Source organism: Salvelinus fontinalis, chromosome 28, assembly GCF_029448725.1.
Source record: "Salvelinus fontinalis isolate EN_2023a chromosome 28, ASM2944872v1, whole genome shotgun sequence".
NCBI lineage: Eukaryota > Metazoa > Chordata > Actinopteri > Salmoniformes > Salmonidae > Salvelinus > Salvelinus fontinalis.
In genome coordinates this window covers 29,420,415-29,448,063 of record NC_074692.1, presented here as the reverse complement: position 1 = coordinate 29,448,063, position 27,649 = coordinate 29,420,415, and the positions used below count along the sequence as shown (strand labels likewise).

Sequence of the window (27,649 nt, the reverse complement as noted above, 5' to 3'; positions counted from 1 at the left end):
CCCCATGTGCAGTTGCAAACCGTAGTCTGGCTTTTTTATGGCGGTTTTGGAGCAGTGGCTTCTTCTTTGCTGAGCAACTTTTCAGGTTATGTCGATATAGGACTCGTTTTACTGTGGATATAGATACTTTTGTACCTGTTTCCTCCAGCATCTTCACAAGGTCCTTTGCTGTTGTTCTGTGATTGATTTGCACTTTTTGCACCAAAGTACGTTAATCTGTAGGAGACAGAACGGGTCTCCTTCCTGAGCAGTATGATGCCTGCGTGGTCCCATGGTGTTTATACTTGCTTACTATTGTTTGTACAGATGAACGTGGTACCTTCAGGCATTTGAAAATTGCTCCCAAGGATGAACTAGACTTGTGGAGGTCTCCAATTTTGGCTGATTTCTTTTGGTTTTCCCATGATGTCAAGCAAAGAAGCACTACATTTGAAGGTAGGCCTTGAAATACATCCACAGGTACACCTCCAATTGACTCAAATGATGTCAATTAGCCTATCAGAAGCTTCTAAAGCCATGACATAATTTTCTGGAATTTTCTAAGCTGTTTAAAGGCACAGTCAACTTATTGTATATAAACTTCTGACCCACTGGAATTGTGATACATTGAATCATAAGTGATGTACTCTGTCTGTAAACAATTGTTGGAAAAATGTATTGTGTCATGCACAAAGTAGATTTCCTAACCGACTTGCCAAAACTATAGTTTGAAATTTTAACAAGAAATGTGTGGAGTGGTTGAAAAACGAGTTTTAATGACTCCAACCTAAGTGTTTGTAAACTTCTGACTTCAACTGTATATTTTGAACTGTTTAACACTTTTTTGGTTACTACATTCAATATGTGTTATTTTATAGTTTTGATGTCTTAACTATTATTCTACAATGTAGAAAATTGTAAAAGTTAAGAAAAACCCTTGACTGAGTAGGTGTGTCCAAACCTTTGGCTGGTAATGTGTGTATATATATATATATATATGTGTGTGTGTGTGTGTATATATATATATATATATATATATATAGATATATATATATATATATATATATATATATATATATATATATATATATATATATATATATATATATGTATATATATTTATTTATTCAAAAGAATCTCGATTTTGTGAGCTGGTTTAATTGCTCCTCATGTTTCACTTACCCAGTGATGTCTTCTCATTGTTACACTAGATTAGGCTGTCGTACTCAGTTGCTGACAGTTGATATACTGTACAGCGATTGTCTGTATGTGAGTAATGTTCACGCTTCTCCCTTCTATTATTCGATGTGTATTTAATATTGGCTTGGGAAGTTAATGGGATGGAAACATTCATTCATTTTGCTGACAAAAAGCAATACATGAAAATGAGAATCAAGATCATTGTGTCAGTAATTGATAATTGAGGAGGTTGAATAGGTAGGGTCTTTTAATAGAGTTCATTTCAATGTAATCTGTGAGATGAAAGGATTGTTGTTCTCCCGCCCACCTTTTGAGGCCTTTCAAGACATTTACATGGAAAGTCACGTAATTCTCTGGAGATTTTTCTTCCTCTTTGATGTATGCTAATGATGGACAAACAGCAGATAACTGCATTGCTTTTAATGATGTTGTCATTAAGGACAGTGGCCCATGTTTGGTTTAAAGTTACATCATTTTCAAATGGAAAATTCAGGTGTCGGACTACTGGCAGGAGTCCTTTGCTCATTGCGCAACTACTACCAAGGTAGTGTTTAGGGTGGCAGGTAGCCTAGCGGTTAAAACATTGAGCCAGTAATCGAAAGGGTACCACCAACCTGCTAGCTACACACCTCTTCCAAACCTGCGGCCAGGCAAATGTTCTTGAGGTCTATCAAAACAAGACCTTTTTTTACCTCAGTTTATGTCAAGACATAAACTGCTAACTCTCTCATTATGATTCTTCAAGATGTTTCGCTAGACAGTATGTTGATGAGGGCCTCCGAGATACTGTATGTCTTTTCGTTTGTTAGTTCTGAGACTTCAGCCTTTACACAACATTTAATTGGAGTTTGTATTCTGTATTAATGCAGCTTTGGGAGCATTCATTATTCTAAATATTGTCTGCAATATTGTGACTCAATTGTGACTCAAACCCTTTTAATTGGTACTGCTGAGCTGAGACAGTGGTAGGCTGCTCCCCAATTGCACCCTATTCCCTTTATAGTGCACAACTTTTGACGAGACGTAAATAGGGTGCAATTTGGGACGCTGACGCAATATATATTGTACAAACTTTTTTTTCCTTGATGAAGATTAAACAATTACAGTTACAGTCTCAAAGTATTCTGACAAGGAAGAGACGGGATAGTGAGACGAATCAAACTGGAATATTTAGCATGAGATGCAAATCCCTTTTCAGCCCTGATATAATTATTTTATGATTTCGTGATTGACTCAACCCCTAAGATGAGGACTTTTGCAGGTTTTAATGTAAATATATAATGAACCAAAACCCCCACTTTGCTCAGCCCTGCCAGACATGATCTCCAAAGGATAGGAGAGGCTTGGATTTACAATGTTCTGAATTTCATTTTTTGGTGCATGGCATGCAAAAAGAGGGCAAAGAATAAGCTTTGTTCCTTGGGTGTTTTAATTTCCACTGTTACAAATGGCATGAAATTGGGTGCGATCCATCAATGGGTGAGATATACTGGACCCAAAAAGGCATTTTAAAAGGAAATTTGGGTACATTAACATACTTTCAGACTTTTAATCGTGTAATTTGTCGGGCTTCGTTTGAAGGGAAAATCTGTCCTTTCATAGAGGGGGGAAGGAAGCAGCCTTCCAAATTTGTACTATAATTAATTTCTTTGCTGGTAAAACTTAAGGGTCTTTGCTATCCGGGATCCTTGGCACGTCCCTATCCTAAACCCTAACCTTAACCATAACCATTACATAACCCAAACCTTAACCTTTGACTTAACCATTTTAAATGTCAACTTCAATGGGGGTAGGGCTGTTCCAGGGAACCCGGAAAGCACAGACCAAAACTGAAGAAAGCCCCTGAAAACGATCACTTCCAAACAAATGGAATACTGCACCTTCTAATGGGCAGAACGAAGGCTTTATTCCATGGGGATTAGAAATGAGGGCTAATGTGAGGGTCTAATGTGAGGGTCTAATGTGAGGGTCTAATGTGAGGGTCTAATGTGAGGGGCTATCAGAGAGGGCAAACCGAACATTGGAGGCGTCCCAGGCCATAGTAGGTAGTTTTTTAAGCACTATTTCCTTTTAGATCCATATCTTACAAAGGTTTGACCAAACACCAGTTTGTCCCTCAAATCCCATGCTATCAACCTATTAGTTATTTATATTTTACAGGGCCTGGCTTTTCATGACATGGTCACTGGTTTTGGAAATATATTTTTGTTGTTGTTGTTGTATCCGATACTGTTGATCGTTCACAGGTGCACACTCGCGCTCACACACACACACACACACACACGTTATGTTCTTCTATCCTCATGGGGACCTATAATTAATATCAATATCCATAAAAAATCCTATTTACCTTAACCCTAATCCGTAAACCAAACCTAACCAAACCTAAACTTAAAATAGCCTTTGTCTTCATGAGGATGTGGGAAATGTCCCAACGAGGGAGAATTTTCCTTGTTTTACTATCTTTGCACGCACACACACACACAGTGAGACACTTAATGTTACCGTTATCTCACTTCAAAATCAATTTTAAATGGAGTCTGCTACATTTTTCTGACTAAAGTAGTACTAATAGCCATTAGCCTGTCAGTGAGGTTGTCGCTTGTGATTGTGTTCCTGGTCCTCATGTCTCTCATTGGCAATGGTCTCTTCATACTCTCCATGTCCACAATATCATGCAGGAATTTAACGTAGCTTCTTGTGAACTGCTGCACATACGAGTTGAAGGTTTTAAAAGGTAATCACTCGCCCTCCCACCCAACAATTACGTGTTTTTCCTCAAGCACCTAGCACTGAACTCAGCAGAAAGGAGCTGAGTTCTGTTATATCCATGATATTTTTCACATGGATAATTATCCTCTATTCCGATCAGACATACTCAACATACAGTATAGTGAACTCTACATGTGTACTGTAACATTGTTACAAAATAGCCCCTTTGGAAGTTTGGATGGCGTGTTCCATTTCCATGATCCGTGCTCCATTTGTTCCAGCGGCGTAGTTTGATGCCCTTATCTTGTTGTCATTGAGCAGCTTCAGCTCATCTCTAAGCTCATCCTGTAAACACATCCTCCCGTGTCACTTCCTTTAAGCCGATGACATGACAGACAATTAGAGTTTGCTAATTTCTAATGTGGGATGTGAGTTCATGGCAGGTACTATCCAATGAATATTTTTCTGTGTGTTTTTTTGGTGGGAGTTGAATAATTGGTATTGTTGTCTGTCTGGCTTAGTTTCATGAAATCATTCTGTCAAGTGTCTAGGGGAGCGGTCCCTCTCCCATCGTCGACTGATCTACAGGCGTTGTCGGCACAATGCTCTCCATCCGGCCAAGTGGTTCTTGCTCTCATATGCAAGACCACTCAGCAGCCGCCATGCTGTCAGAGTCTGGGTGTGTTTGAACTGTAAAAGGCTGATTATGTCAGGAGGACTATAAATGAACAGATAGGATAGGTATCAAGGCAAAACATTTGATGAATTGGAAAGATGGGTGTTTACTGAAAACAACTTTATTTCAATATAGTGTTCCAAAAACAAATTGGTTTCCGATTCAACATGCTCTCCAATGAAGTTCTGTGATTACTGTTATTAATGCACTGTATATCCAAGTAAGAAGGCCTCTTAGAAAGTGTGATTTGAATTTGACTGTTAGTGAATATGATGAAAATGAACTGACACGGACAGAAAGTGGATGGAACCAGAGAGGGAGAGGTGTTAGGTTGACAAAAAGGGACATTCAGATAACTAATAGAGGATGACTGCAGGTTGTGCTGGTGGGTGTAGCTACTTTTGAGCTCCTCCAAATCGAGCTCATCATGGGGGCTCACATACAGCCACATTAATTAGTCCTCAACTGTGTCTCATTTGACTGTACAGAGCCTGACGGCGTGCTTCTCGGCTCTGCTCTTGGTTATGTTCCAAATAGCACCGTATTACGTTTGATCAGAGCCATGTGGTCCCTGCACAAAAGTAGTGTACAACATAGGGAGTAGGGTGCCAATTGGGACACTGCACTGCTCTGCACTCATCCATTCAGGAAACAGCTGGTGTCTGTTGAATCCTTAACCAACAGCTATGTGCAGAAAACACAAGAAAGAAGCAGCACTTCACCACAGAGTCTCTCGTATCTGATTTGATTCTAGATGAAGAGATTATTCATGACTGAATGGGGAGGATGGAATAGAATATTGTAGAAAAGACTTGATGGTAGGAATGTTGTAGGAGGTTGTTAACATCATCAAAAAGTTGCCTCAGTATGAACACAGTAAGTTTTGGGGTGCTGGACTTTGAATAAACTAATTTGCAGCGTCAATTATCTATGATATGTCCTGAAACACCCTGTTAACTGTAATCATCAGGGTATTGATGAAACGACATGCTAAATACGCTATAGAATGTTAGTCGTTGTAAGCCAGACACAGTTGCGTTATAGAGTGGTACATAGCTCTTGCTTTTCTTGATGCCAACGATTGCCAAATAGGCTAGTTTTTCGAAGTGTGTCTAGAAGGGTTTCAAATATTTTGAACTCCCTGCAAATGCACATGCGATTATGTCCTCACCAACACACAGTTAGCTTGGTGTTTTTGAAGTAAGCAACTTATAATAATGAGATAATTTGTCCCAGAATGTGGTCAATGCTTGGCATTTTTCTCAGGGACAGAGGAGAGCTCTATGGAACATTACTGTATTTATTCACACACGTACACATACACATACACACACACACACTCCGACAGGAAGGGGATTCAGCGACGTGACAGCCGCTCAGCCACAGCCCCATCCTCTCTGGAGTGTCTCTCTCTGGAATTTACCTGACCCACTCTGTGTCAATGCTGGTTTGTCTGATTCTGACTTCTTTACATAATGAGGTCTCCTCAAGGGCTGCTAGCCTGCTCCATTACCCAGCAGGCCCACTTGTCCGAGCAAAATCAGAACAAACTTCAGGGTTGGCTCATTTAAATCGCTCCAATTAGTTCCCCGGTCTGCCAAGTCATGACATTACATAACAGTAACAGCCATATTAGCAAGCAGTTAGATCACTATGATGACTGCAGATGTTGCTAACAGGTCACATTATGGCTGTGAGTGAGCAGGCAGTATTGACTTGTAGCATCCGACAATGCAAAAAAATATATAGGAATGCCACAGTCATAAAAACACCAATGAATGTTGTTGGATCTAGAAAATGGTAAGTTAATGAAAATGCTAAGGAATTGTCCTGGTACTGTAATCACTTCAGACACAAGGATCATCAACACAATCACAACCTTTTATCATGATGATATTTGTATTATTTTGTTTCATGCAGTCTTGCCTCCTGGTCTCTGTGTCTGCCTCCCAACTGCCACCCTATTCCCTATTTAGTGCACTACTTTTGACCAGAGTAGTGCACCATATGTGCCATTTGGGACTCAGCCTACCTCTAGTGGGCAGACAAGGACCAGACCAGAGGGTGGATAGGCTGGGGAATCTGCCCAGGGTCCATTGGGCAGAGAGTAGATTATATCCAGAGGTATCCCCACCTCCTCCCACCAGGGCACAGAGAGCATATAGCCTTTATGATCAACTCACTGATGTAGTGGTAATGCAATATAGATTTTTTTCCTGGCCCGATTATGTCAACTATGTAAAAATAAAGGCACCTGGGACTTCCTTCCTGCTACCAGCAGTTTATTTATATCGGCAGCAGCGGCTGGTCACGTTCAAGAGGAAAGCAAGGTAAGCTCGGTTGGGCATATACTACTAGCCCATATGCAATACAGCACTGCCAAGGTGTGTCTGTTGCCTTTGGAGTTTTAGACTCCCCATGGAGATATCATCACCAATGCCATCTGAAGTGGAGATTCTCTATGAGCAGGTTTCACTCTTCGCACATTGGCTTTTCACTCATCCTCCACAACTGTACGTTCTTCTGAGTTTCCCCAGGCTCCTATCCCCATTTATAGTTTGTGCTCTAAATGGCAACATTTTCCCTACATAGTGCACTACTTTTGAACAGATCCTTGTGGGCAGTTGGTGTCTTTCAGTGCATTTAGGTCTTCTCTAGCTATTGGGTTGGTTGTATGTAGGCTGTGTTCCAATGCTCTAGTTAGTAAAAGTAGAACAGCCCCTTAGCTCATATCAGACGGTGCAGATGCAGCATTGGAGAGTGTCACAAATTATATAAAAGGAAGAGACCGTATCAGAGGAAAATGCTCTCGGATCATTCTGAGAGATTGGCAGAGAGAGAGCCTCTGAATGATCATTTCATTCCCTTCCTGTTATGTGTTTGACCCTCAATAACCTTCCTCCTGCCACTGATGCCTGATAGTTCCTTTCTCAGGCTCAGGGTGCATTAGCCCAGCCATAAACAAGAAAGAGAAGAAAAACAAATAGATTTCTCAGGACCATTCTCCTCCATCTGAGCTGAAAATATGCATTTGTCTGCCATCTCTGTGGTTGTGTCCTAAATTACTCCGTATTCCCAATATAGGGCACTACTTTTGACCATAGCCCTGGACCCTGGTCAAAAGTAGTGCATTATATAGGGAATAGGGTGCCATTTGGTATGCATCCTGCGTCTCTGTAAAGACAATCTGGGAGTCGTCTGTCTGACTGTCACGCTGCATGGGCGCTCTTCCTTGTTGCATCAGAGTGGAAAGAGAAACTACCTCTCCAAGATGAAATTAAGGTTTTTAAAAGTCATTCCTGCATTGAAACACTTCAACCCCTTTGATCCCTTCCTTATTTTTTGGTAGCTTGTAAACCTGTAGTTGAGTGGAATTATTTGAAGATAAACTGAATGGTGAATCGATTGACCTCCATCACTCTACCCTCACCTCACCCCTCTTTTCCTTCATCCATCCCTCCATCCCCACCCTAGCCCTAAAGCTGCTCTGTCTGCTGCCAAAGTGGAGGGATCAATGGGTCTGTGATGTGATAAGGGCCTCTTGCTCCTTTAATGGAAGCTGCAGTAATTATTAATGGAATCCAGTGTCAGACAGGGGCTGGGTCCAAAATGGCACCATATATTCTCTCTCAATATATATACACTGAGTGTTCAAAACATTAGGATCACCTGCTCTTTCCATGGCACAGACTGACCAGGTGAATCCTGGTGAAAGCTATGATCCCTTATTGATGTAATTTGTTAAATCCACTTCAATCAGTGTAGATAAAGGGCAGACAGGATGAAGAAGCATTTTTAATCCTTGAGACATGGATTGTGTGTGTTCCATTCATAGGGTGAATGGGCAAGACAAAATATTTAAGTACCTTTTGAACCAGGTAGTAGGTGCCAGGTCCCCGGTTTGTGTCAAGAACTGCAATGCTGCTGGGTTTTTAATGCTCAACAGTTTCCCGTGTGTATCAAGACTGGTCCACCAAGGGCCTCCCGGGTGGCGCAGTGGTCTAGGGCACTGCATCGCAGCGCTAACTGCGCCACCAGAGTCTCTGGGTTCGCGCCCAGGCTCTGTCGCAGCCGGCCGCGACCGGGAGGTCCGTGGGGCGACGCACAATTGGCATAGCGTCGTCCGGGGTAGGGAGGGTTTGGCCGGTAGGGATATCCTTGTCTCATCGCGCTCCAGCGACTCCTGTGGGGGGCCGGGCGCAGTGCGCGCCAACCAAGGGGGGCCAGGTACACGGTGTTTCCTCCGACACATTGGTGCGGCTGGCTTCCGGGTTGGAGGCGCGCTATGTTAAGAAGCAGTACGGCTGGTTGGGTTGTGCTTCGGAGGACGCATGGCTTTCGACCTTCGTCTCTCCCGTGCCCGTACGGGAGTTGTAGCGATGAGACAAGGTAGTAATTACTAGCGATTGGATACCACGAAAATTGGGGAGAAAATGGGATAAAATTTAAAAAAAAAAAAGAAAAAAAAAAAGACTGGTCCACCACCCAAAGGACATCCAGCCAACTTGACTCAAATGTGGGACGCATTAGAGTCAACATTGGCCAGAATCCCTTTGGAACGCTGTCGATACCTTGTAGAGTCCATGCCCCGACGAATTGAGACTGTTCTGAGTGCAAAAGGAAGGGCAACTCAATACTGTGAATGTGTTCCTAATGTTTTGTATACTCAGTGTATATTCTCTCTATATACAGTACACTGAACAAAAATATAAACGCAGCATGCAACAATTTCAAAGATTTGAGTAAGTTACAGTTCATTTAAGGAAATCAGTCAATTGAAATGAATGTATTAGGTCCTAACCTATGGATTCCACATGCATATCTGTATTCCCAGTCATCTGTTGGTCATAGATACCTTTAAAAACAGTTAAGGGCGTGGATCAGAAAACCAGTCAGTATCTGATGTGACCACCATTTGCATCATGCAGCACATTGAATGTTGTCCCACTCCTCGTCAATGGCTGTGCAAAGTTGCTGGATATTTGCAGGAACTGGAACACGCTGTTGTACACGTTGATCCAGAGCATCCCAAATATGCTCAATGGGTGATATGTCTGAGTATGCAGGTGGAATAACTTGGACATTTTCAACATCCAGGAATTGTGTACAGATCCTTAAGACATGGGGCTGTGCATTATTATGCTGAAACAAGTGGTGATGGCGTCACATTAATGGCAAGACAATAGACCTCAGGATCTCGTCACGGTATCTCTGTGCATTCAAATTGCCATTAATAAAATGCAATCGTGTTCATTGTCCGTAGCTTATGCCTTATGCCTTATAACCGCACCGCCACCATGGGGCACTTTGTTTACAACCTTGACATCAGCAAACTGCTCGCCCACACGATTCCATAACGCTGTCTGCCATCTGCCCCGTACAGTTGAAACCGGGATTCATCCGTGAAGAGCACAGTTCTCCAGTGTGCCAGTGACCATCAAAGGTGAGCATTAGCCCACTGAATTCGACTATGACGCTGAACTGCAGTCAGATCAAGGCCCTAGTGAGGACAACGAGCATGCAAATGAGCTTCCTTGAGACGTTTCTGACAGCTTGTGCAGAAAATCTTTGATTGTGCAAAGCCACAGTTTCATCAGCTGTCCGGGTGGCTGTTCTCAGACCATCACGCAGGTGAAGAAGCCGAATTTGGAGGTCCTGAGCTGGCGTGGTTACAAGTGGTCTGCGGTTGTGAGGCTGGTAATGCTAAATTATCTAAAAATATGTTGGAAGCAGCTTATAGTAGATAAATGAACATTAAATTATCTGACAACAGCTGTGGTGGACATTCCTATAGTCAGCATGGCAATTGCACGCACCCTCAAAACTTGAGACATCTGTGGCATTGTGTTATGTGACAAAACTGCATATTTTTATTGTCCTCAGCACAAGGTGCACCTGTGTAATGATTATGCTGTTTAATCAGCTTCTTGATATGCCACACCTGTCAGGTGGATGGATTATCTTGGCAAAGGAGAAATGCTCACTAACATTGTTTGTACCAAACATTTCTGGGATCTTTCAGCTCATGAAACATGGTTACCAACACTTTTACATCTTGTGTTTATATTTTTGTTCAGTGTATATACAGTGCCTTTGGAAAGTATTCAGACCCCTTGACTTTTTTCACATTTTGATACATTACAGCCTTATTCTAAAATTGATGATATACTTTTTCCCTCTCATCAATCTACACAGAATATCCCATAATGACAAAGCAAAAACACAATTTTTGAAGTTAGCAAATGTGTACATATACATATTTTTAAAAATATATCAGATTTACTGAAGCTTTCAGACCCTTTAGTCAGTACTTTGTTGAAGCAGCTTTGGCAGCGATTACAGCATCGAGTTTTCATGGGTATGACGCTACAAGCATTGCTGCACGGCAATTTTCAGGTCTCTCCAGAGATGTTCGATCGGGTTCAAGTCTGGGCTCTGGCTGTGTACGAAGCCACATTGTCTTGGCTGTGTGCTTAGGGTTGTTGTCCTGTTGGAAGGCGAACCTTCGCCCCAGTCTGAGGTCCTGAGCGCTCTAGAGCAGGTTTTCATCAAGGATCTCTCTGTACTTTGGAACGTTCATTCTTGCCTCGATCCTGACTAGGCTTCCAGTCCCTGCCACTGAAAAACATACCCACAGCATGATCCTGCCACCATGCTTCACCGTAGGGATGGTGCCCGGTTTCCTCCAGACGTGACCCTTGGCATTCAGGCCATAGGGTTCAATCTTGGTTTCATCAGACCAGAGAATCTTGTTTCTCAGGGTCTGAGAGTCTTTAGGTGCCTTTTGGCAAACTCCATGTGGGCTGTCATGTGTCTTTTACTGAGGAGGGGCTTCCGTCTGGCCACTCTACAATAAAGGCCTGATTGGTGGAGTGCTGCAGAGATGGTTATCCTTCTGGAAGGTTGTTCCATTTCCACAGAGGAACTCTAGAGCTCTGTCAGAGTGACCATCAGGTTCTTGGTCACCTCCCTGACCAAGGCCCTACTCCACCAATTGCTCAGTTTGGCCGGGCGGCCAGCTCTAGGAAGTGTATTGGTGGTCCCAAACTTCTTCCATTTAAGAATGATGGAGGCCACTGTGTTCTTGGGGACCTTTAACGCAACAGAAATATTTTGGTACCCTTCCCCAGATCTGTGCCTTGACACAATCCTGTCTCTGAGTTCTATGTAAAATCCCTTCGACCTCATGGCTTGGTTTTTGCTCTGACATACACTGTCAACTGTGGGACCATTATAAAGACAGGTGTGTGCCTTTCCAAATCATGTCCAATTAATTAAATTTACCACAGATGGACTCCAATTAAGTTGTAGAAACATCTCAAGGATGATCAATGGAAACAGGATGCACCCGAGCTCAATTTTCAGTCTCATGGCAAAGGGTCTGAATACTTATTTAATAACTTCTTGAGAATACAGGGGGTGCTGTTTCGCATTAGCATAATTGCCTCTACAGACTAAACTGCCTCTTATTCAATTATTGCTGTTACTATATGCATATAACCATATAGCATTGGATAGAAAACAAGCTATGGTTTCTAAAACCGTTCCAATTGAGTCTCTGAGTCAAACACAGGTCATTTCACAGCACTTTCCCTGAGCCAGAAAAAGATTGCAAGATGTGTATGCTCGCTTCAAAGCTCTGCCTATATATGGTCACGCGACCTATGACCCGAATGACACTTCCTTCTTCTTCCTCTGGGTGTCTGGAAGACGTCAGAGGAGAAATTTTTTGTTTATCTTGTACTGACGTGAAATAAGACCTATTTCTTTAGCGTGACCGACAACTTCCGGTTTCTGAGATGCGCGTTTTCAGAGGTGGCATTGTCTTTTGTTATGCTGACGTTACGGATGAAAACTATCTCCGTGTCGAAGTTTGTTTGATACATGTGACCATATCACCGTAATGTATGTTTTTTCAATATAGTTTAATCAGATTATTAGAATTTTTTCGGGAGTTTTGCCGTGTTCCGTTCTTTGAGTTTTTTAACTTTGGACATGGACCGTGCCAGTCGACCAGTACCCAGGCTAAATGAAGAGGGGAAGTTGCCATTGTGAATGGATTGAACGACTCATCAGGACTAAGGACACCTTGATCAACATTCTGATGAAAGACCAGCAATAGTAAGGCCCAATTTACGATGTTATTTCATATATCTGTCGTGCATGTGAACTGGTCGCGCGCGTCCAGCTGGTTTTGGCTGGCCTGGTTATGCTAATTAGCTAGTTATGCTAATTTCGCTATAAAACATTTAAAAAATCTGAAATATTGTTTGGATTCACCAGATGTTGGGCTTTCAATGTCTGTACGCTGTGTATTTTTTCTGAAATGTTTTAAGACAAGTAATTAGTTATATAACGTTGGTCTCTGTAATTGTTCTAGCTGCATCAGCACTATATCAGATTGCAGCTGCAATGTAGAACTGTGATTTATACCTGAAAAATGCACATTTAAAAAAAAAAAACTATGCTATACCATAAATATGTTATCAGACTGTCATCTTAAGAATTTTTTTGTTGGTTAGTGGCTATCAATATCTTAGTTTAGCCGAATTGGTGATAGCACCTGATGGAGTAAGAAACTGTTGGAGTAAGAAAATGGTGTCATTTTGCTAACGTGTTTAGCTAATAGATTTACATATTGTGTCTTCCCTGTAAAACATTTAAAAAATCTGAAATGGTGGTTTTATTCACAAGATCTGTGTCTTTCATTGGGTGTCTTGGACTTGTGATTTAATGATATTTAGATGCTACTATTTAATTGTGACGCTATGCTAGCGATGCTAATCAGTGTGGGGGGTGTGGGGGGTGCTCCCGGATCCGGGTTAGGTACTCTGTAGAGGTTTTAAATATGGCATCTGTTTTTTACTTGTAATAATAAAAAAAAACTGTTTTTGCTTGGTAATTACAGGGTATTGTGTGTAGATTGCTGAGGAAAATTTGTATTCAATAGATTTTAGAATAAGGCTGTAACATAACAAATTGTGGAAAAAGTCAAAGGGTCTGAATACTTTCCAAAGGCACTGTATAAATTCTCTATATAGTGTACTACTTTGTGTAGTGTACTACTACTGCTCTATGTAGGGAATAGTGTTCCATTTGGTCAGTCACCAGGTTTTTCTTTCCATAATACAATCTCTTATTAAGTCTGAATCATTCAACCACACACTTCTCAGCTGCGCAGAATGGCACTGCTTTTGTAAGACGTTCAATACATGCAATATAAACATTTAATATATCTTTAATCTAGACATGCAATTCATGTGAAAGCTTTGGGGGGGTTCAGATCAAGAAAAACATGAATGATGGTCTTTTCATGATGTTTCTAAACTTTATTGTGTTTTATCTCCCCTTTTTTCATTTCTAGAGTCGGAAACATGCCAATAAAGTACGGCTGTATTACATGCTACACCCCGTGGATGGAGGTTGCCCAGCTAAGAAACTCAGAACAGACAATGTGAGTACTACACTGGCTCTACACAAGATGCTAAACACAACCTAAAAGGGTTCTTCGGCTGTCCCCATAGGTGAACCGTTTGAAGAACACTTTTTGGCTCCAGGTAGAACCTTTTTGGGTTCTTTTTGCACAGAGGGTTTTACCTGGAACCCAAAAGGGTTCTCCTATGGGGACAACCGAAGAACCCTTTTGGAACCCTTTTTATTAAGAGTGTAGTAGTGTCTGTTATACATCTCACTATCATATGTGATTTCACACTTTTACAATAGTAAGAATTGGATAACAGAGTGGAAGTTTTTGAAAAATGCATGGCCCCATAGATAGGATCTCATATCATCTCTGCCTTCGATGCACTCACTGACAGTCAGAGGAGTGTTAAACCTTTCTGTCTTAATGGACATTCCTGTTATTGATTCCTACCCCTGTGTCTTGACCTTCTTGCCTCTTGTCAGAGTGATGAATAGATATGTAGTAACACATTTCTGCTTGGCTGAACCAACCAACGTGGAAGTGACAATGAACTGAAAGCCACAGGTTGTCAGAGCAGAGCAGCATTCTGTTAAGTGGAAAGAGCACATTTAGACTATATCCCAAATGGCACCCTACCCAGTGGGTAGGGTGCCATTGTTTCCACGTCATTTTAATGAAATTATGTTGAACCAACGTGGAATAGACATTGAATTGATGTCATAGTGGGCTTTGGTCAGAAGTAGTGCACTACTAAGTGAATAGGGTGCAACATGTCTCCCATGTAAATGGTATTTTGACACCTGCAATTATGTTCTGCCGTGAAAAACCAGTTGATACATTTTAGTCATTTATCCAGAGCAACTTGTAAGTGCTTACATTTCATACTTTCTCCTTCTCCATACTGGTCCCCCGTGGGAATCAAACTCACACCCCTGGCTTTGCAAGCACCATGCTCTACCAACTGAGCCACACGAGATACGTGTGGGTTGTGATGCTTGTGCTTAAAGTCTTCCTTCTTGTCTGAGAGGAACTACAGGAGAAGTGGGTGGTGGTGGTGCGCAATTGGGTTTGTGCTTGCTAGCATATGTACGCCTATCTATGCTGACTCAAAGCTTTCACTGAGCCAAGACAAAGAAACAGAGACAAACAGACAAGCTATTTGCAGGTGTGCTTTCTGTTCTGCATGAAGATAAAACCTGCAGAATTTGTATCTCATCAGCTTTCTGCACAATCACAGTGGCTACAGTATCATACTTCTGTGAAATAAGGGTTTATGTAATATTATCATATCAATGTGCATACGCTGGGCTTTTGACGTTGAGATCCATTGGTGTTGTGGTGAGATGGTGGCGGTGAGATTAGGGCCATTGCAGTAGTGTCGGATTGGGAGTGTGTAGATCAGTCAGGAGAAGAGCCTCAGACTCAGGTCTCAACTGTGATTAGTCTGTCTACCAGCTATCAGTCAAGGAGATCTTCTCCTCTGGACCTGATAAGGAATCCTCTAGGGAAAGAGCTCTACCCCTCTCTCTCCTACTCTATTTTTGTGTTTGTCTTTCACTCTCTTTCTCTTTCTCCTCCCCTTTCTCCTCCTCTCTATCCCTCCCTCTATTTCTCTCTGTCTTTCTCTCTTCCTCTGCTGCATTCCTTCCTTCCTTCCATCTCATCTGTCTGTCTGTGTCTCTCTCAATTCCATTTAAATTTAAGGGCTTTATTGGCATAGGACACATATGTTTACATTGCCAAAGCAAGTGAAATATATAATAAATAAAAGTGAAATAATGAACAGTAAACATCACACTCAAAAGTTCCAAAAGAATGAATTACAAATCGTATACAAATAGTACAAATCGTATACAGTGTTGTAACGATGTGGAGATAGTACAAAGGGGAAAATAAATATCAGTTGTATTTAAAATGTGGTTTGTTCTTCACTGGTTGCCGTTTTCTTGTGGCAACAGGTCACAAATCTTGCTGCTGTGATGGCACACTGTGGTATTCCACCCAACAGATAGGGGTTTATCAAAATTGGATTTGTTTTCTAACTGTTTGTGTGTCTGTGTAATCTGAGGGAAACATGTCATCATACATTTGGCAGGAGGTTAGGAAGTGCAACTCAGTTTCCACCTCATTTTGTGGGCAGTGTGCGCATAGCCCGTCTTCTCTTGAGAGACAGATCTGCCTTTCTCAATAGCAAGGCTATGCTCACGGAGTCTGTACATAGTCAAAGCTTTCCTTACTTTTGGGTCAGGTATGCTGCCACTGTGTACTCTCTGTTTTGGGCCAAATAGCATTCTAGTTTGATCAGTTTTTTTGGTGAATTCTTTCCAATGTGTCAAGTAATATTTTTTTTGTTTTCTCAGGATATTTTGGGGTCTAATTGTGTTGCTGTCCTGGGGCTCTGTGGGGTCTGTTTGTGAACAGAGCCCCAGGACTAGCTCTCCAGGTTCATCTCTCTGTGGGACCAGGACCTCATTTGGGAAACCGTGTGGTAGAGGGTCTATTTTTTATTTAACTTTTATTTAACCTTTATTTAACAAGGCAAGTCAGTTAAGAACAAATTCTTATTTACAATGACGGCCTAGGAACAGTGGGTTAACTACCTTGCTCAGGAGCCGAATGACAGATTTTTACCTTGTCGGCTCAGGGATTTGATCTAGCAACCTTTTGGTTACTGGTTCAATGCTCTAACCACTAGGCTACTTGCCACCCCAGGTGGCTAAAAATATATTAGTTATCCCACTTTGACTTTGAGTCCTATAGATTTAGCTACAGTTCTATACTATAAGATACAATAACTTGTCCATTTAATCTATTTGAGATGCCTTGTTGATCCAACTTCAATGCTTTAGGTGAAAACATGTCCTATGTTCAGTGGTTTTGAGCAATAATTTTGCTGTTGGATTCCTCACATAGCGAGATCTCTTTTGATGACTACGAGTTTACATAAATATCAAAACACCCAAGAGAGATATATATATATATATATATAAAATACACCATGCAGACCAGTAAAATGTGTTACTGTATTACCCGCTGTAGCGTGCATGCAATCCTCGATAGGGGGATTAGTAGTTATTCATTTCCCTACATGAACAAAATAAGCAGCCTCCAAAAATGGCATCCAGGGGAATAGGTTGCTGGAGGTAGCTGAGGCAAATATTTGTTTTCTACGGCTCTATTTTACCTTTTCAGCTGCTTTCAAGATCAAAGCTCCCATGCTGTTGTGTATTGTGGATCAACGGCCTCAGTGTATTCTCTGTGTTATCAGTGAAAGCTGTGCTCTCATGCTCTGTGTCTGTGCTGTTACATCCCTGAGCAACACACCAGACCGGAAAACTGCACTGGTCCACCTTTCATAGTTAAGGTTGATGTTCTGTGTCGTCCAGTGTAGTTAAGGCTGGGATTTTGGCTGGGTTTGTATTGTCTAAAATGTATGATATATTTTTAACCGTATAATTGCTTGATTCAAAGATTTAATGAAATCAGAACCGTGAAGGAGAGGTACAGTACCGGTCAAAGGTTTGGACACACCTACTCATTCTTTATTTGTACAATTTTCTACATTGTAGAATAATACTGAAGATATCAAAACTATAAAATAGCAAGCCAGCAGCATACCACCCTGCATCCCACTGCTTGCTTGCTTCTGAAGCTAAGCAGGGTTGGTCCTGGTTGGTCCCTGGATAGGAGACCAGATGCTGCTGGATGTGGTGTTGAAGGGCCAGTAGGATGCACCCTTTCCTCTGGTCTAAAGTCGGAAAAAAATATCCCAGTTCCCCAGGGCAGTGATTGTGGACATTGCCTTGTGTAGGGTGCGTCTTTCGGATGGGACGCTAAACAGGTGTCTTGACTCTGTGGTCACTAAAGATCCCATAGCACCTATCCTAAGAGTAGGGGTGTTAACCCTGTGCAACCCTAAATTCCCAATCTGGCCTTCATGCCACCTAATCTTCCCCAGTTTACAATTGGCTCATTCATCTCCTCTCCCCTGTAACTATTCACCAGGTTGTTAATGAGAATGTGTTAGCTGTTAACTTGCCTGGTAAAATAAGGGTTAAATAAAAATATTCAAAAAATATGGTATCATGTAGTAACCGAAAAAGTGTTAAACAAATCAATATATTTGAGACTATTCAAAATAGCCACCCTTTGCCTTGATGAGAGCTTTGTGACACTCTTGGCATTCTCTCAACCAGCTTCACCTGGAATGCTTTTCCAACAGTCTTGAAGTAGTTCCCACATATGCTGAGCACTTGTTGGCTGCTTTTCCTTCACTCTGCGGTCCAACTCATCCCAAACCATCTCAATTGGGTTGAGGTCAGGTGATTGCGGAGGCACTCCATCATTCTCCTTCTTGGTCAAATAGCCCTTACACTGCCTGGAGGTGTGTTAGGTCATTGTCCTGTTTAAAAACAAATGATAGTCTCACTAAGCTCAAACCAAATGGGATGTCATATCACTGCAGAATGCTGTGGTAGCCATGCTGGTTAAGTTTGCCTTGAATTCTAAATAAATCACAGATAGTGTCACCAGCACCCCCCCCCCCCCCCCCCCCCCCACACACACACACACACACACATCACACCTCCTCCATGCTTCACGGTGGGAACTACACATGTGGAGATAACCCGTTCACCTACTCTGTATCTCACAAAGACACAGCGGTTGGAACCAAAAATCACAAATTTGGACTCATCAGACCAACGGACAGATTTCCACCAGTCTAATGTCCATTGCTCGTGTTTCTTAGCCCTAGCAAGTCTCTTATTATTATTGGTGTCTTTTAGTAGTGGTTTCTCTGCAGCAATTCGACCATGAAGGCCTGATTCACGCAGTCTCCTCGGAACAGTTGATGTTGAGATCTGTGGTGTAGTTAATTCTAATGAACTTATCCTCTGCAGCAGAGGTAACTCACAGTCTTCTTTTTCTGTGGCGGTCCTCATGAGAGCCAGTTTCATCATAGTGCTTGGTTTTTGAGACTGCACTTGAAGAAACTTTCAAAGTTCTTGAAATTTTCCGCATTGACTGACCTTCATGACTTAAAGTAATGATGGACTGTCATTTTTCTTGCCATACTATGGACTTGGTCTTTTACCAAATAGGGCTATCTTCTGTATACCATCCCTACCTTTTCAAAGCACAACTGATTGGCTCGAACACATTAAGAAGGAAAGAAATTCCACAAATGAACTTTCTACAAGGCACACCTGTTAATTGAAATGCATTCCAGGTGATTACCTCATGAAGCTGGTTGAGGGAATGCCAAGAGGGTGCAAAGCTGTCTAAGGCAAAACGTGGCTACTTTGAAGAATACATTTTGATCTGTTTAGCACTTTTTTTGGTTACTACATGATTCCATGTGTGTTATTTAATAGTTGTGATGTCTTCACTATTATTCCACTGTGTAGAAAATTGTAAGAAAAAAAAACCCTTGAATGAGTAGGTGTGTCCAACTTTTGATTGATACTGTATGTTTACGTTGATGGAAAGTGTTTTATCAATGAGAAATGTCTGGCGTGTTCAAAAGTAGTGCACTATATAGGGAATATTTGGGATGCACACTGAATATTTACATCCACTACATTTTCTCTAAGTAACCAGATATGGAGGGGCAATGGCCTATAACTTAAACTACAGATAATGAGTCTCGGAGATGCAGCATATTACAGTTTCTCTCAGCCTTGAACTTCCCACAATGAGCAAGTTTTTTTATATCTCATAACGTCACAGGCCTCTATCAGCATAATCCAGTCAAAAATAGCTGAGATAGATAATTGAATGCTCTTCATTTTGTGGAGTTGAGATCATTTAGATGAAAAGCAAAGCAGCTTTGACATACAGCAAGCAGGGCGGGAATATATGTATATTTAATATATTACTACCTGGAATAACCTTTGTGTAGTTAGCAATGGAATTACAAAGAGTCAATTAAGAAATTATGAGATTGTTTTAGAGCAGGGGTGTCAAACTCATTCCACGGAGGGCCTAGTGTCTGCAGGTTTTTGGTTTTTCCTTTCAATAAAGCCCTAGACAACCAGGTGTGGGGAGTTCCTAACTAATTAGTGATGTTAATTCATCAATCAAGTATAAGGGAGGAGCGAAAACCCGCACACTCGGCCCCCCGTGGAATGAGTTTGACACCTGTGTTTTAGAGCATGGTTTTTCATTTTTTTCATTTACTTTCTTTGAAAGGACATAGTGAGTGAGCATTCATGCTTACATATTAGTTCAGGGAGTGCATACATAATGGGGATGGGGGGGTCTCGTATGCAGCAGCAATCCCCTTCACTTAAGGCCAGGAATCACAGGCTGAAATTACCCATCAATTTTGAGATTTGTTGTTTTTTTGGCCCATTAATATTTGTTTTTTCAAAAAGTTAACATAAAAGGTCAAAACTTTTTATTTTCTTTAGTTTATCATACTACTGTCCTCAACATTTTAATGAATTTTAACCACTTAGAAATGTACATACATCAATCATTTAAAAGCCCATTACATTAAATTACACATCATTTAAAAGCCCATTTCATTAAATTACACATCATTTAAAAGCCCATTTCATAGAGAATGTTACAAATTGGACTATATTTAGTAACTTCCTTTGAAGAGATGGTGATTGGGTCTAAATAGTCATTTGCTAGTCTAAATTCTGTGTAGTTGTCTTTAACTGCCATTTCCTGAAAGTCAGACTCTTCCCACACTCCAACAAATGTTCTCAGCTTCAGAAGCATCTGCATTCACCAAATTTTGTGTGGTTATCCTTAGATATATTCTCCCGATTTGCCCAGAGGAATCTGCTGAAATGTTGTACATTTTGCCACATAGGAATCACGCGGTAAAAATGTATGTTACGTACATCTTTAGTATTTTACAGATAGAAAGTCCTGAAGTGAAACCAAAATATTTATGCTGACTTCATCCAGTGTTCAGATTTTTTTTGCCGCAATATGTGCATATTTTGAGATATAACCTAATTTGCATATTTTTCTGGTTGTTTTATACAAAAAGGTCTTATATTTGTGTCTACATTCAACTGGTAAAAGAAGTTGATTGTGATATGATTAAGTTGAGAAAAAAAGTACCCTATGAGGGTGTGGTGCCTGGCCTTAATCTTAACTGGAGTGCTGTCCACTGACACTATGGATACATCCCAAATGAAACCATAGTGTATTACTATTGACAAGAGCCATATGGGCCTGAATAGAATGCCATTTGGGACGCACGCCATGACAGCCAGTTCACTACACTGCTCTAACAAGCTTACATGCTCAGTCTGCACCCAATCTACTCACAGACAATACATGGTAGCAAATCAGAGAAGAGAGCAGAACAGAAGACCGTCATAGCCATGTCCATCTGCTACTGTGTTGGATCAGCCTAGTGGCATTCGTTACTAATAGGTACATGGCCCCCGAAGGACAGTTAAAATGTCATCCTTAGCTCCGGGCCCTGTAACTCAATGCAGAAGCCATTAAAGAGGATACAATTAGCGACAGGGGGAGACTTTTGGGCTGATTGAATATCTCATCAGAGCTCCACTCCTATTTAATTAGTGGTGTTTAAATCAACCCTTCATGGGCAGTAACAGGATAGAGTTCCAGGGGAGGAGAGGAGAGGGATCCAGTTGCAGCAGTAGGAGAGACTGAAGTTAACCAGACAGACAGAGAACCCAAAAATTACAGTACAGTAGTCTCTCTCTCTCTACCCTCTATTTCTATCTCTCTTCCTTCCCCCCTCTCTCTCACTGCTGCATCACTGATGAGAAATAAATAATATAATAATAGGATATAATTATCCTAGAGAGCCAGATAACCCAAATCTGTACAGTAGGCTAGCTCCTCTCTCTCTCGCTCTCTCTCCTCTCCAGTACATCTGCTCAGTTCCTTTCTGCGGTATTACAGTTTTCCGCTACTCAGCTAGTCTACACAGAACACATCCCAGTGGTAGAATACCTCCCGGCGGCTGAACACATTATAAATTGTGCATCCTGTGCATTTATCACCTTGTTTAAGGCTGTGGTTACCATAATGTTATCCCTTGATGCTCACACTATGCACTCACACTATCCACTGTCATTCTCCATTGACTGTAACAGCAGGTATGAGATGTGGTAGAAAAGGCAGTGAAATAAGCGTTATCCCTGGACACATTCAACATTTGTAATGTTTTCTGTAGTTTTTTACTCACAAAAATGTTGAATGTTGATAGCCTGATCTTTCCAGTCCTTTACAAAAGGACATTACAGAGCTATGAAACAGATTGGATTAAACTGGGATGTGACTGTTCTGTGGCTTTAAGGTGGCTAAAATACACAGGAGTGAGGAGGGAGGGAAGGAGGGATGGAGAGAAAGCGCCCCTGTGTCTGGACCTGGCTGAGCAACTGTTTGGACCTCACCTGACAACTGTGGCAGGCTAATCTGACCACAGTACGTCGGTTTGGTAACCTGTTCTCGCAGAGGTGGAGCGGCCAATGAATGGTGCATCAAAAATAATCCCACGACCCACATAATTTTGGCAACATGTTTCGCAATGACCTGTCTTTCTTGGGATGATAGAACAACTGTTTTGTGTTCAGCGTGTCCAAAATGAAGATTAAACATTTTGATGTTTGAACGTATCCACATTTTATATATATCAAATCAAATGTATTTATATAGCCCTTCTTACATCAGCTGATTTATCAAAGTGCTGTACAGAAACCCAGCCTAAAACCCCAAACAGCAAGCAATGCAGGTGTAGAAGCACGGTGGCTAGGAAAAACTCCCTAGAAAGGCCAAAGCCTAGGAAGAAACCTAGAGAGGAACCAGGCTATGAGGGGTGGCCAGTCCTCTTCTGGCTGTGCCGGGTGGAGATTATAACAGAACATGGCCAAGATGTTCAAATGTTCATAAATGACCAGCATGGTCAAATAATAATAATCACAGTGGTTGTCGAGGGTGCAACAAGTCAGCACCTCAGGAGTAAATGTAGAGTTGGCTTTTCATAGCCAATCATTGAGAGTATCTCTACCGCTCCTGCTGTCTCTAGAGAGTTGAAAACAGCAGGTCTGGGACAGGTAGCACGTCCGGTGAACAGGTCAGGGTTCCATAGCCACAGGCAGAACAGTTGAAACTGGAGCAGCAGCATGGCCAGGTGGACTGGGGACAGCAAGGAGTCATCATGCCAGGTAGTTCTGAGGCATGGTCCTAGGGCTCAGGTCCTCCGAGAGAGAGAAAGAGAGAATTAGAGAGAGCATACTTAAATTCACACAGGACACCGGATAAGACAGGAGAAATACTCCAGATATAACAGACTGACCCTAGCCCCCGACACATAAACTACTGCAGCATAAATACTGGAGGCTGAGACAGGAGGGGTCGGGAGACACTGTGGCCCCATCCGATGATACCCCCGGACAGGGCTAAACAGGCAGGATATAACCCCACCCACTTTGCCAAAGCACAGCCCCCGCACCACTAGAGGGATTACGCTCTCCGACACGGCACAACCCAAGGGTATATATATATATGTATGTATGTATGTTTGTTTCATTTAACCTGTTTTTAACTAGGAAAGTCAGTTAAGAACAAATTATTATTTACAGTGAGGGCCTAGGAACAGTGGGTTAACTTGTTATGGATAGGGGGCAGCATTTTCAGGTTTGGATAAAAAGCGTGCCCAGAGTAAACTGCCTGCTACTCAGTCCCAGTTGCTAATATATGCATATTATTAGTAGATTTGGATAGAAAACACTCTGAAGTTTCTAAAACTGTTTGAATGATGTCTGTGAGTATAACTTCTTAGGGATGCAATCCCGTTAACGGGATCGATATGACAACAGCCAGTGAAAGTACAGGGCGCTAAATTCAAACAACAGAAATCTCATATTTAAAATTCCTCAAGCATACAAGTATTTCACACCATTTTAAAGAAACACTTCTTGTTAATCCCACCAGTGTCGATTTCAAAAAGGCTTTACAGCGAAAGCACCACAAACGATTATGTTAGGTCACCACCAAATCACAGAAAAACACAGCCATTTTTCCAGCCAAAGACAGGACTCACAAAAGCAGAAATAGAGATAAAATGAATCACTAACCTTTGATGATCTTCATCTGATGACACTCATAGGATTTCATGTTACACAATACATATATGTTTTGTTCGATAAAGTTTATATTTATATCCAAAAACCTCAGTTTACATTGGTGCATCATGTTCAGAAAGGCCTCCAGAATATGTCTGTCTGTCTCTCTGTGCAAATTCACAGGATGTTTTGGAGGCAAAGCCAAATGTAAACTGAGGTTTTTGGGTATAAATGTAAACTTGATCGAACAAAACATACATGTATTGTGTAACATGTTGTCCCGGGAGTGTCATCTGATGAAGAATATCAAAGGGTAGTGATTAAATTTATCAATATTTCTGCTTTTTGTGACTCCTCTCTTTGTTTGGAAAATCACTGTATGCTTTCTGTGACTAGTTGCTGACCTAACATGATGATATGTTTTGCTTTCGCCGAAAAGCTTTTTTGAAATCGGACACTGTGGTTGGATTAACGATAATTTTATCTTTAAAATGGTGTCTAATTCTTGTATGTTTGAGAAAATTTAATTATGAGATTTCCGTTGATTGAATTGGGCGCCCTGCAATTTCATTGGCTGTCGGCGAGGGGTTCAGCTAGTGGAATCCCAGTCCTAGATAGGTTAACTGCCTTGTTCAGTGGCAGAACGACAGTTTTTTTACCTTGTCAGCTCGGGGATTCGATCTAGCAACCTTTCGGTTACTGGAGAGAGAGACGGACGGAGAGAAAGAGAGACGGACGGAGAGAGAGAGACGGACGGAGAGAGAGAGACGGACGGACGGAGAGAGAGAGACGGACGGAGAGAGAGAGAGAGACGGACGGAGAGAGAGAGACAGGCGGAGAGAGAGAGACGGGTGGAGAGAGAGAGAGAGATGGGCGGAGAGAGAGATAGAGAGACACGGACGCAGACGTAGAGAGAGACACGGACGCAGACGTAGAGAGAGACACGGACGCAGACGTAGAGAGAGACACGGACGCAGACGTAGAGAGAGACACGGACGCAGACGTAGAGAGAGACACGGACGCAGACGTAGAGAGAGACACGGACGCAGACGTAGAGAGAGACACGGACGCAGACGTAGAGAGAGACACGGACGCAGACGTAGAGAGAGACACGGACGCAGACGTAGAGAGAGACACGGACGCAGACGTAGAGAGGAACAAAGACACAGACGTAGAGAGAGAGAGACACAGACGTAGAGAGAGAGAGACACAGACGTAGAGAGAGAGAGACACAGACGTAGAGAGAGAGAGACACAGACGTAGAGAGAGAGAGACAGACATAGAGAGGGACACGAACACAGACGTAGAGAGGGACACGGACACAGACGTAGAGAGAGACACAGACGTAGAGAGGGACACGAACACAGACGTAGAGAGGGACACGAACACAGACGTAGAGAGAGACACAGACACAGACGTAGAGAGGGACACGGACACAGAGGTAGAGAGAGACACAGACGTAGAGAGGGACACGGACACAGATGTAGAGAGGGACACGGACACAGACGTAGAGATGGACACAGACACAGACGTAGAGAGAGAGACACAGACGTAGAGAGGGACACGGACACAGACGTAGAGAGGGACACGGACACAGACGTAGAGAGAGACACAGACACAGACGTAGAGAGGGACACGGACACAGACGTAGAGAGGGACACGGACACAGACGTAGAGAGGGACACGGACACAGACGTAGAGAGGGACACGGACACAGACGTAGAGAGGGACACGGACACAGACGTAGAGAGAGACACGGACACAGACGTAGAGAGAGACACAGACGTAGAGAGAGACACAGACGTAGAGAGAGACACAGACGTAGAGAGAGACACAGACACAGACGTAGAGAGAGACACAGACGTAGAGAGGGACACGGACACAGACGTAGAGAGGGACACGGACACAGACGTAGAGAGAGAGAGACACAGACGTAGAGAGAGACACAGACGTAGAGAGAGACACAGACGTGGAGAGAGAGAGACACAGACGTGGAGAGAGAGAGACACAGACGTGGAGAGAGAGAGACACAGACGTGGAGAGAGAGAGACACGGACACATACGTAGAGAGGGACACGGACACAGACGTAGAGAGAGACACGGACACAGACGTAGAGAGAGACACGGACACAGACATAGAGAGGGACAAAGACACAGACGTAGAGAGAGAGAGACACAGACGTAGAGAGAGAGAGACACAGGCGTAGAGAGAGAGAGAGACACAGACGTAGAGAGAGAGAGACACAGACGTAGAGAGAGAGAGACACAGACGTAGAGAGAGAGAGACACAGACGTAGAGAGAGAGAGACACAGACGTAGAGAGAGAGAGACACAGACGTAGAGAGAGAGAGACAGACATAGAGAGGGACACGAACACAGACGTAGAGAGGGACACGGACACAGACGTAGAGAGAGACACGGACACAGACGTAGAGAGAGACACAGACGTAGAGAGGGACACGAACACAGACGTAGAGAGGGACACGAACACAGACGTAGAGAGAGACACGGACACAGACGTAGAGAGGGACACGGACACAGAGGTAGAGAGAGACACAGACGTAGAGAGTGACACGGACACAGATGTAGAGAGGGACACGGACACAGACGTAGAGATGGACACAGACACAGACGTAGAGAGAGAGACACAGACGTAGAGAGGGACACGGACACAGACGTAGAGAGGGACACGGACACAGGCGTAGAGAGGGACACGGACACAGACGTAGAGAGGGACACAGACGTAGAGAGGGACACGGACACAGACGTAGAGAGGGACACGGACACAGACGTAGAGAGGGACACGGACACAGACGTAGAGAGGGACACGGACACAGACGTAGAGAGAGACACGGACACAGACGTAGAGAGAGACACAGACGTAGAGAGAGACACAGACGTAGAGAGAGACACAGACGTAGAGAGAGACACAGACACAGACGTAGAGAGAGACACAGACACAGACGTAGAGAGAGACACAGACGTAGAGAGGGACACGGACACAGACGTAGAGAGGGACACGGACACAGACGTAGAGAGGGACACGGACACAGACGTAGAGAGAGAGAGACACAGACGTAGAGAGAGACACAGACGTAGAGAGAGACACAGACGTGGAGAGAGAGAGACACAGACGTGGAGAGAGAGAGACACAGACGTGGAGAGAGAGAGACACAGACGTGGAGAGAGAGAGACACGGACACATACGTAGAGAGGGACACGGACACAGACGTAGAGAGAGACACGGACACAGACGTAGAGAGAGACACGGACACAGACATAGAGAGGGACAAAGACACAGACGTAGAGAGAGAGAGACACAGACGTAGAGAGAGAGAGACACAGGCGTAGAGAGAGAGAGAGACACAGACGTAGAGAGAGAGAGACACAGACGTAGAGATAGAGAGACACAGACGTAGAGAGAGAGAGACACAGACGTAGAGAGAGAGAGACACAGACGTAGAGAGAGAGAGACAGACATAGAGAGGGACACGAACACAGACGTAGAGAGGGACACGGACACAGACGTAGAGAGAGACACAGACGTAGAGAGGGACACGAACACAGACGTAGAGAGGGACACGAACACAG

General features: G+C 42.8%; 1 protein-coding gene across 2 annotated transcripts in view; it reads left to right on the top strand.

The window, feature by feature from the left end:
• The window catches only part of LOC129826566 (zinc finger matrin-type protein 4-like), a 256,611-nt gene that overhangs the window by 79,631 nt on the left and 149,331 nt on the right, over positions 1–27,649 (top strand). For both annotated transcript variants that reach the window (XM_055887450.1, XM_055887449.1), the window contains exon 3: positions 13,932–14,021. In XM_055887450.1, coding sequence (XP_055743425.1) covers positions 13,932–14,021 — 90 coding nt within the window. The remainder of the gene's footprint in view (positions 1–13,931; positions 14,022–27,649) is intronic.